Here is a 10,743-nt window from a genome sequence, read left to right on the forward strand (position 1 = left end):
CAAAACAATCAACAATGTCCTTTCGAAATGAGATTTTCGAACGGAGAAAATGGATAAACAAAAAAGTGGTGATGCGTCTCTAAAGGCGCATATCTCAAAAACCAAAACTGCTAGCAAAAAATTGTCAACTACAATACTTTTTAATATAAAATTATACACATTTCGTTTGTTAACAACTTTTTGATAGCTCTCATAGTTTTTGAGTTATCCGCCTTTAAAGTTACTGTACCCTTCGCATCATTAGTTTCTCGCCCTTTATCTTTAAAGGCGCATACCTCAGAAACCACAACTGCTATCAAAATTTTGTAAACTACAATATTACTCAACATAAAATTCTTCACATTTTGTTGGTATACAACTTTTATCTAGCTTCTATAACTTCTGAGATATGTGCCTTTAAAGATAGACGAAGAGAAGCGTGGGCTATAAAGTGGTACGGTAACTTTAAAGGCGCATAACTCAAAAATCAAAAATGCAATTAAAAAGTTGTTAATCACATCATTGCTCAGCGTTAAATTTTACACATTTTGTTAGTTTACAAATTTTCGATAGCTTTCTTATTTTTCGAGTTACGCACCTTTAAAGTTCTAGTGACGCAGACAACGAGCCACCCTCGCTTCTCTGCGTCTCTCTAATTGCTTTGGTTTGATTCTGAATTCTGAATTCTGAATCTCCTGCCACGTCATCACCTATTCTTCTTCTTCTTCCTATATCTTGCCCTCATCTTTTTCTTCTTCTTCTTCATCCTCTGGTTCTACATTTCCCATTAGAATAAGAAAACAGCGAGATGATTCAGAAGACGTGGGGCTTTTTTGCCGCCATTTTTTTTTCTGAAATTCAACACCTCATTATTCGTGTTTTGTGTTCGTAGTGCGTGGGGAGGAACGCCATTTTCAGACTTAATAAAAATTTCAGTTACCATTTTTATAGCAACATCCGCACCTAATCCCTTTTTCATCCTCACAAAAAACCTTTTCCAATCCCTTTTCAGCCTAGCTTTTTTAGATTTTTTTTGCAGATTTTTTCCTCATCACGTCAAGTTTGTTTACCTTTTTTGGATTTGAGCTAAGCTCCGCCCACTTTTTTCTCTAAGACCTTTTCACTCTTTCTGCCCATTTTTGATTGTTTACTTTGTGTTTGGCTTTTTCTTTCGCTCTTTTATTTGGGTCAGGTTTTGAAGTTCTGGTGCACCAACTGGGTTTCTTATTTCCTTTGGGGCTCAGGAAGAAGAGGAGCGGGAAATTTCATTTTCTGAAACATGTGCCTTTAAAGTTACAGTACCCCTCTTCTAGCCCTCTATCTTTAAAGGCACGTAACTCAAAAGCCAAATTGCTAGCAAAAGTTAGTAAGCAAACAAAATGTATGAAAGTTTATGCTGAGCAATTCTGTAGTTAACAAATGTTTTCTAACAGTTTTGGTTTTTGAGATATGCGCTTTTAAAGATACTGGGCCCTTTGGCTCCGTCGCTTCTCTGCCTTCATCTTTAAAGGCGCATATATCAGAAACTATAACAGCTAGCAAAAAACTTGGAAACTAACAAATTGTGTGAAATTTCATGCTGAGCAATTTAGTAATTGACAAATTTCAAGCAATTTGTTTTTTTCTGATATGCGCCTTCAAAAAAATTTACAGTTTCCAAAATATTTCTTCAATTTATTTTTTTCCAACTTTTTTGGTGCTCTGGATCCTTTTCTACTTCCCAAGATGTTCTTTGATGGCGTTGTCCTTCCTCGAAAAGTGTCTCCTCAAGAATATTTGTCCCACGTCACACAAAAGAAGAAGGAGTTGTCAATCACAGACACTTCCTTACATTCGCACTTACTTTTCTCTCTCTCTCTCTCTCTCTCTCTCTTTCTCTCTCTCTCTCTCTCTCTCTCTCTCTCTCTCTCTCTTTCTCTCTCTCTCTCTCTCTCTCTCTCTCTCTCTCTCTCTCTCTCTCTCTCTTTCGATTTTTTTATTCTGTCACTTTGTGTTTCCATTAAACACTTCTGTTTCTGAATCCCTTCCGAATATTTTAGGAGATGGATCATTAAGAATGTATGGAGAAAAAGATTAGATTGAGGGAAGTGATTTAGGAGGCAAAAAAACTTCCGTACTTCTTACCTTTTTGGTTTGCAAAGGGTTACTGTAGTCTTAAAGGCGCACATCTTGTTTAATATACTTTTTGCTAGCTCTGTTCGTTTTCGAGATATGCGCCTTTAAGGTTACTGTACCCAGAGCCCTTGCTTCTCTTCCTACATGTTGAAAGGCGCATATCTTGAGAACCACAAAAGCTATCGAATAGTTTACAACTAGTAATATGTGTAAAAGTTTATGCTGAGCAATATTAGCATGATTAAAATTTTGTTAGCAGTTGTGGTTTTTGAGATATGCGCCTTTAAAGCTACCGTACCTTCCGGAGCCCTTCTTCCATCTTTAGACTTTATCTCAAAAACCACAAAAGCAATAGGAAATTTGTAAACTGAGAAAATTATAAAATTTTATGCTGAGCACGATTATAATCATCTAAATTTTGCTAGCTAATATGGTTCTTGATACATAACGCTTTTCTAGAACTCCCTCCCTCTTAAATGATATGACGATTTTAAACTCTCCCCAAAATCCAAAATCCCATAAATCCTTTCAGATCAATCTCAGATCATGACGATCAAAAAAGTAAATGAATCCTTCCAGATTACCCTTTTCTTGTGACGTCTCCGGACTTCCAGATTACCACGTCTTCAATGAAGACGTCACGGTGGCAACCCAAGATACTTTTTAAAAATTATATCATCATATTTATTAATAGATCAACGACTAATCCCATGACACTGCCCCTTTAAAAAAACAACTTTTTTTTTGTTTTCTTAATTTCCGGATGTGTGTGTGTCTGTTTATCCGGATGTCCTTTTCCCAAGAAGGCCCAGACTAATGAACATAAGCCACTCTCTCTCTTTTAGACGAGTACATTTGCATTTCTTCCCCTCCGGCCAAAATAAGGAAAAGAGAAGAAACGAACCCTTTTCTCTTCTTCTTCTCCCATTTTTTTGCCTATTTTTAGACACCAACTCGATTTGGCGGCTCCATTTGACGTCAGATTTTTTGGGGTTTCTTTCTCATGAATTTTTGAAGAATTTAATGGATTTTTCTGGAAACCGATTCTCAGAAACTTCACGAATTCTGTGTACATTTTTTTTGGAAATTTTAATTAGTTTTGTTTTTTTTTGTGGTTGACAAGGATTTCTGGAGAATAGCCGGGTTTTGGAGGCACAAAAACATAGCTATAAATGGAAGGAAGAATTCTATAGTTTTGCAGATAGAATAATTTAAAGGCGCATATCTCAAAAACCACCTAACAATATTGCTAAGCATAAAATTCTACACATTTTGTTAGTTTACAGCTTTTTGCTAGATTCGATTGTTTTTGAGTTATGCGCCTTTAAAGTTACGGTACCCCTCCAGAGCGCATGTTCCATCTTTAAAGGCGCATATCTCAAAAACTAAAATAGCTAGAAAATTTTTGACACTATCCGAATGTGTGAAATATTACGCTGAGCAATGTTGCAGTTGACAACGTTTTATTAGCTTTGATAGTTTTGAAGATATGCACCTTTAAAGATACTGTGCCCCTCCTCTTTTCCTCCTCCATCTTTAAAGAGACAGGAGATTTTACGGGGGATTTTTGGGGCCTCGCCTTTATGTATGCAATCGGGCAGCGGCTTTCTCTTTGCACGCGTAGCTCAGTCGGTAGCGACGCCGCACCTCCAACACTCGCCTCGACAAGTTCAACTCCTCGAGGAGCATATTTAAACGGAATTTCGACAACATTATTCTTCTCATGTCTCCCCACCTTTAAAGGCGCATATCTCAAAAACTACAGTAGTTATATAAAACCATCCGAACCTTTCAAAATCACTCTAATCTCCAAAACCCAAAAAAAGCCAAAAAACAACATTCCCAAGCTCCGCCCCTTTGGCCCCTCCCCTTTTCCCTCTCCTATCCTCTTCAGCATCATCATCTGCCTCATAAATCTTCAAGTGTTCAGCTCATCCCCCATCTCTTCTGACCCGAAATAACCCAGATATCCATGTTGTTTGCAATCCGAGTAGAACTGAATAAATGAGGTCTTGAGGTCCTCAAGGATGTCACGAGAAATGAAAAATGCATTGCAACTTTTTTTCCTTCTCTTGTGACCTTCTTCTTTTTGCATTTGATTCCTTCCTTTTCGAAACTTGATCCTTTAAACTCCGTTCCCACGTTCCGAATTAGCAGCGCTAATTTGGAACTCTCTGACTCCGCCCCTTTAAGCTCCGCCTACTTTCTTCCAAGGCTCTCAAGCCCATTCACTCCTTTATACTTGCAGAAATGCCGCGCCGCAACCCATTATGGCTTCGTCTACCCGGATCATCCTCCCCATCATCCTCATCTACTACCGAGGAGCTCCGATTGGCAGCTCTTTCCCCGTATAACAACCCAAATGATGAGACCTCATCTATCCCAGATTCCATGGAACATTCTCCAGCGAAGACTTCAGATGATGGAAGTGAGATTTCGAGAAATAAGTGAGTCTAATCTTTTCATAGAAGCCCTCAAAAACCGTCAACTTTGAGCTCAATTATCTCGACTCCTTTGCAAGATATCAAAAATGTGTCAACTGATAGAATGTTTATAATTTTATGATAAAAAATTTATCAGTTGATAATTTTCCTATATCTTTCCGAGATATATGGGCTCAAAGTTGACGGTTTGGGTGGGCTTCTCGAGTGTTTACGGTATCTTGACCCCCCTTATTTTTCAGCTTCAACTCTCCGACCAGCTCGCCATCCCGTTCTCCGAACAAGAAAGTGTCATGGTCCCTATTCGACCAGGTTTCCCTGTCTGGAGAGGAATTTCTACTTCCTCGACGCTTTGAAGCGATTGAGTTGATTCCTGGAACCAGCACCCGAACCACATGTGCCTCCTGCTCTGCCACTGATCTTCTCGAGAGTGAACATGTCACAATTCGAAAGATTTCGCTTCAAGACCCAGCTACAGCCCGGAAGGAGTACCGGAATATCATTCTTTGCCGTCTTCTCCCCCACCCAAATATTCTTCCGATTTCTGAAGCTTACGAGGTGGATACCACGCTGTATACGGTATCGGAACAAATGGATGGAAGGCTTAGCGATATTGTCGAGGAGCGATTGACCCATTTCGTTGTGGCTAAGATTACCCATCAAGTGTTGGCTGCGGTGGCTATGATGCATCAAAATGGAATCGCGCATGGGGTTAGTGAAAAAGTTCTAGAAAGTTCTTGGAATTTTAAAGTAGGCTCGTGTAGTAGGAACGCCCGGAAGTGGTCGAAAATCGGAAGTTTTTTTTTTCACGAAAAACATCTTTTTTTTTTAGTTTTCTGGAACCAAAACTCAAATTAGAATGTATGGAATAAAACGGAAATTCGAACTTAAGTTGTTTTGCAAAATAATTTATTTTCTCGGAAATTGAAAATTCGGCTATAATTTTCTCTATTTTGTCTGAAAATCAAACTTCCGATTTTTAGAAAATTTCTTCTATTTTTTTTTGTGACCGAAAACTCGGAAAAAGAGCCCATTCCTTTCTCGGAAAGATGTCTGGAAAAATAGGACCTAAACTGTCGTGAAATAGAATGGAAAGTCCGCGATGACACTGCGACGCGCAAGTGAACAGATTTAGCGGTTTTTGAGCGGTAATTTGAATTTTAACTACCTAATTTTTGGAATTTTTCGGCTAATTTCGCTATTTTATAGCTCAATTCCACTATAATTTCTCCAAAAATTAATTTATTTTTTCCAGGATCTCACGCTCAACACGATTTATGTCAACACCGACGCGGAACTTCGTCTCTCCTCCTATGGAAAAAGCGATGACTCGTCGGAGCACCTAGAGGCAAGATTTCGAGGTAGGAGTACTTCTTTTTTAGGTTGCAAATTATTAAAAGGTTGTTTTCCAGATGACCTACTCTCCATTGGAGCCATTGTCTCGCGTTTTTTGATGAACGAAGAGGAAATGTTCAAGTTTTCCAAGTCCAGAAATCCCAAAGATATCGATTGGCGAATTGTGTTGGAGGGGAGCAGTGATTCGGGACTTTTAGGTGAGAATTTTCATAATTTTTAAGTTTAAAAAATTATTTTTTTTCCAGACTTCAACGCTCGCTCTCTGCTTTTCCAGCTTCTCGAAGGCCGCCAAACCGCCCGTGATCTTCTCCGTCACCCCTATTTCAAGTCTTTCCGTGCCCCACAACACCAAACTGTCGAGAGAAAACACACTGTTGTTGGGCAAAAGACTTCCGATGAGGTTTTAGGTAAGTTGTCGTAAGATACAATGCATGCGTACGCAAACACTTTGACGCGCAAATGCACAACCTCGGTTGGCGCGCCGACTAAAAAAATAGGCTTTAAAGTTCGAATTTTCAGATAAACTGCGCGAAGAGCTGCAACGATTCAACCCATTCAACATGTCCGAGATTATGCTGTAAAAATAATTTTGGTTTTTTTTTTCGTTTTGATTCCAATACTAGTTTCGAGTTCTCCCCCGTTTTCCATGTTCCGGTTTTCTCTGTATCTGTGTTTGTTTTAAAGAGAACAATACCATTGAAGCTATATATAAAGTCCTTAAATTCTTTTAAATTACAAAAATAACAAAAACAATCATTTCCCGAATCCACCGCGGCATGTTGGACTGTCTTCCTGCTTCTGTCCATCCCATTTGCTCGTTGGAATCGCATCGATTCGAAGGGCATGCACGGTGGTGGCGAGCTCTTCGGCAAGACACGTGTTCACTAGACGGTGCCGCTGGAAATTTGAATTTTAGGCCGAAATAAGGACAAAAATCCGATTTTGAATTTTTGGACTGCAGTATGTCAGAGCCGCACGTGAAACGTTTCTTTGCGGGTCTCGAGCGGAATTATGGTTTTTGAAGCTTTTTTGAAATTCAAAATTTCAATTTTCACCGACAGAATACGTGAGAAAGCTGAAATTCTGGGCCTCTCTTGTTGTTCTTCATCTTCTTTCGCCCTCCAGAAGACGTTAAATGCCAGAAATTAAAGCTTCACTTCCTTATTTACCTCAATGACACGTTTTCCCTCAAAAGCATCGCTGACGACTTGCACTCGGAAGTGCATTTCGGCTCCTTTTGGCACGTTATGCAGATGACTTTCGCATTCTACCTCGAGATGTTTTGGCTGGAAATTTGATTCTAAATGAAGAAAAAAGATCTTTGATACCTGAAACGCCGTCGACAACTTGTCCCAGAGAAGACGTGCCACTGGACCTTCACTCAATGTGCTCATGACTCTTTTCATTAGAACTGCAAAGTCCTGGATTCAAGTGTTCAACAAAAACTTTTTTTCAAAATTTTAAAGGTAATTATGAAGATAAAACAACTGAGATTATAAACAACCATTTTATTTTCGGAACAAGTCCAAAACAAAACATAACAAGATTTATCGCTTGCGGTGGAAAACTTTGGTGTTCTTTCTCTTCCAGTTCTTGGCTTGAGATCCTCCGCGAGTGGCTGCGAAACGCCATCCCTTTCCGAGTCCACGGGACTTGCGTCCAGCGGAGGTGAGTCCTCTCTGCTCACGGTGCTTGTGGACTGGCTTAGTAATCCATTGGAGCTCAGCGTTTCTGCGGATGGCCTTGTGGAATGGATCGATCAGGATAACCTCGTAGAACTTGTAGGTGGAATCCTCAGCAACCCAGTATGAGTTAAGAACACGGAGGGATCCGAGACGACGTCCGGCACGTCCCTGAAAAAAACGAAATTAATCTTCATTATTTACCGATTCGCTAGGATTTTGTTATAAGAATTGTCGCAATGTCATGAATCCAATACACCACAGAGGTGTTCGGGGATTACACAATGCTTTCCTATAGCCATCAGTGGATTAAGTTAGTACTATTAAAAACAGCCTACTTTGCCCAGACACTGTGGCATACTACCCTATTCAAATTTCATGAAAATCTCAATTTTACCTCAGCAACGGCTTGCTTGGACTTGGCGTTCTTGAGCTCGTTGACTCCGTGGGTCTTTGGCTTTCCGTAGGTTTGTCCCTTGCAGACTGGACGCTTTCTGTTTCCTCTGCGGACACGGACGCGGTAGATCACGAATCCTGGAAAACTGATCATTTAGTTTAAAATGTATCAATGAGATGAAACTGAAGAGTTCTAATTCAACTCGACAGGGATTAATCAATGAATTTTATATAGCCATCAATGGATTAGGTTGATCAAGCGGGTGCAGGACACCTTGCCCAGACATTGTGGCATGTCGATTCGAACAATTTGAATTTTCTAAAATTTTTACCTTGCTTGGAGCGGAATCCGAGACGGCGGGCCTTCTCTGGTCTGGTTGGGCGGACAACACGGTGGACGGCGCTCAATTGTCTGTAGTGCCACGTGCGGACACGGAGCAAGTAGCGAAGAGCATCTGACTGCTTCTTGCGCCAGATTTCCTGCATATACTTGTATGCACCCATGTTTTCTGGAAGAAACACTAATTTTGAGATGCGAGACGAGTAACGAGCGTTAAATCGGAGAAAAATACGGAAAATCGAGGGAAAAAATTTTAATTTTAGGCTAGAAATTCTGAACGAGCGCCGATTTTTCCCAGAAAAAGCAGCGATTCTGCTAGTTTTCTGTCTGAAAGTTGATTGGCCTGACTTAAAATTGATTTTCAGAATGAAAAGCGATTAAAAAGAGAAGAAACCGATGAAAAAACGAAGTGCAAGAAAAAAAATTAATTTTAGGCTAGAAATTCTTAACGAGCACCGACTTTTCTTTGAAAAAACTGCGAATCTTATATTTTTCTGTCTGAAAATTAATTCGCCTCGATTAAAATAGATTTTTAGGATGAAAAACGAAAAAATTTCGTTAATTTTGCTGAAAAAATAATCGAAAAAAGTTTAGGCCAACCCAAAACACTGCCGCAAAAATAAAACACGCATCTTGTACACTTTGCGCACACTCCACAACACGCTCCACAACGCCACTTACCGTATTGCGGCGGCCGCTGGCTTCGTACCAAGGTTGCCGCCCCGTAAATCGACACAAGGGAGACAACATTGTTTTTGTGTTGGTTTTTGGTGTTTTTGATGGATTTTTCGAGAAAAATGGGGTTTTTTGGGGTGAAAAACTAGAAAAAGGAGAAGAAAATAGGTGGAAAATAGGTTGGAAATCGAATTTTCATGAGAAAAAACCCTGGAAAAAGTTAATTTTTTCGATTTTCTTTTTTTTTCAAATTCAAATTTCGCAATTATCGGGTACATGAAGCTATAAAAAATTGCCAGTCAACATAGAATGTATTAAAATTCAAATTTCTTCGAAAATTCACCCAGATTTCTAGAACTTTCTAATTTCATAACATATATCTTGCATCATCCACGTGATTTTGCTCCTCGCACACAAACAATCTTCCAAACCATTCTTCATCTAATTTCAGTCGTCAGTAATGTTGTCTCGTCTCACAATGACTGCACCACGAATCGGGGTGAATCTCACCTCGGGAGTACGATATTTCGCCAATTCCACCGCCAAATCGGCCAGATACAGTGGAAATCAGTCGGGTTTCGGCACGAGATTCAATCAAGTGAGCTTTTTAAATTGAAAAATTAAGATTTTGAATTGATACTTTGTAGGGATTTGGAGTCAAAACCGGGCCGACGCTCAAGGAGAGACTTCTGGGTCCAACTACCGGGAAGCGTGGGTTTTCGAAGCTAAAAATGGCTGGAAATCGCTGAAAATAACTGAAATTGCATCAGAAAAGGAAAATCTACAAGAAATTTCTCTCAGAAAAGTCGAAAAAATTCAAATTTTGGGTCATTTTTCCAATTTTCTAAAAATTGAAAAATTCGATTTTGGGATATTTCTTCAATAAAAAATACCCATTTTACGCTGTTTCAATGATTTCAAAAATAATATAAATCGCTCCCCGACCCCTAAAAATCAATTTTCCAGCATTCCTCTACGGAACGTATGCTCTCGCCGGAGCATCTGTGTTCGGTGTTGGCGCCCTGATGTACTATGGACTCGTCTCCAAAGAGCAATCCATCCTTCAGAAGAGTGCCATCTGGCCATCCTACGTTAGAGAAAGAATCAGCTCGACGTACACCTATTTGGCTGGAAGTATCGCTTTGACTGCCGCCAGTGGAGTCGCCGCTTCGAGAAGTCCCGCTTTGATGAGATTGACTGCTGGTGGAGGGCTTATGGTAGGTGATTTTTTTTTTGAAAAAATCGACTTTTCTAGAAATTCGACTCCAAAAATTCAAGAAAATCAAGCTGAATCCCTATTTTCAGTCCCTCTTCGGAACTATGGCCGTGATGATTGCTTCTGGAATGCTGGCTAGATCTATTGACTACGATAACACACTCGTTAAGCATCTGGCCTGGGCTCTCCATTGCGGTGTGATGGGAGCCGTGCTCGCCCCTCTTTGCTTCATGGGAGGCCCTATTTTGACTCGTGCTGCTTGGTACACTGCTGGAATTGTTGGAGGGCTATCAGCCACTGCAATCACTGCTCCATCCGAGAAATTCTTGATGATGTCTGGACCATTGGCGATGGGATTCGGAGTGGTTTTTATGGCCAACATTGGAACATTCTTCTTGCCACCTGGATCCGCGCTGGGAGCTAGTGAGTGCGAGCGAAGCGAGCTATGAGAGCTATGAGCCTCTAATAATTGGGGTTTTCAGCTATTTTCATTGAAATTAGACCACCATCATAGCAAGCTAATGGGGTTATTCATGTAGCGAA

At 40.1% G+C, this 10,743-nt stretch overlaps 4 protein-coding genes across 4 annotated transcripts in view; 2 read left to right on the top strand and 2 right to left on the bottom strand.

Annotated features, from left to right (window-relative positions):
• Positions 1-4,344: 4,344 nt before the first annotated feature.
• Positions 4,345-6,472, top strand: CBG21256 (the record flags this gene model as incomplete). Its single annotated transcript, XM_002648897.1, has 6 exons — positions 4,345-4,541; positions 4,778-5,246; positions 5,791-5,896; positions 5,948-6,088; positions 6,137-6,298; positions 6,411-6,472. The coding sequence occupies 6 exons, from the start codon at positions 4,345-4,347 to the stop codon at positions 6,470-6,472; spliced, it is 1,137 nt and encodes a 378-aa protein (XP_002648943.1).
• Positions 6,473-6,644: 172 nt separating this feature from the next.
• On the bottom strand, positions 6,645-7,285 carry CBG21257 (the record flags this gene model as incomplete). Its single annotated transcript, XM_002648898.1, has 3 exons — positions 6,645-6,788; positions 7,061-7,177; positions 7,220-7,285. 3 exons carry the CDS (start codon positions 7,283-7,285, stop codon positions 6,645-6,647), a joined length of 327 nt encoding a protein of 108 aa, XP_002648944.1.
• Positions 7,286-7,438: 153 nt separating this feature from the next.
• Cbr-rpl-15 lies at positions 7,439-8,473 on the bottom strand (the record flags this gene model as incomplete). The annotated part of the gene is made up of 3 exons (XM_002648899.1): positions 7,439-7,744; positions 7,971-8,107; positions 8,302-8,473. The coding sequence occupies 3 exons, from the start codon at positions 8,471-8,473 to the stop codon at positions 7,439-7,441; spliced, it is 615 nt and encodes a 204-aa protein (XP_002648945.1).
• Positions 8,474-9,444: 971 nt separating this feature from the next.
• The window catches only part of CBG21259, a gene marked incomplete at both ends in the record, with an annotated part of 2,154 nt that continues 855 nt past the window's right edge, over positions 9,445-10,743 (top strand). The window contains 4 exons of the mRNA XM_045236141.1: positions 9,445-9,582; positions 9,632-9,695; positions 9,951-10,201; positions 10,290-10,627. Of these exons, the coding sequence (XP_045097265.1) occupies positions 9,445-9,582; positions 9,632-9,695; positions 9,951-10,201; positions 10,290-10,627 (791 nt within the window). The remainder of the gene's footprint in view (positions 9,583-9,631; positions 9,696-9,950; positions 10,202-10,289; positions 10,628-10,743) is intronic.

Source organism: Caenorhabditis briggsae (assembly GCF_000004555.2).
Source record: "Caenorhabditis briggsae complete genome, chrIV, whole genome shotgun sequence".
Classification (NCBI taxonomy): domain Eukaryota; kingdom Metazoa; phylum Nematoda; class Chromadorea; order Rhabditida; family Rhabditidae; genus Caenorhabditis; species Caenorhabditis briggsae.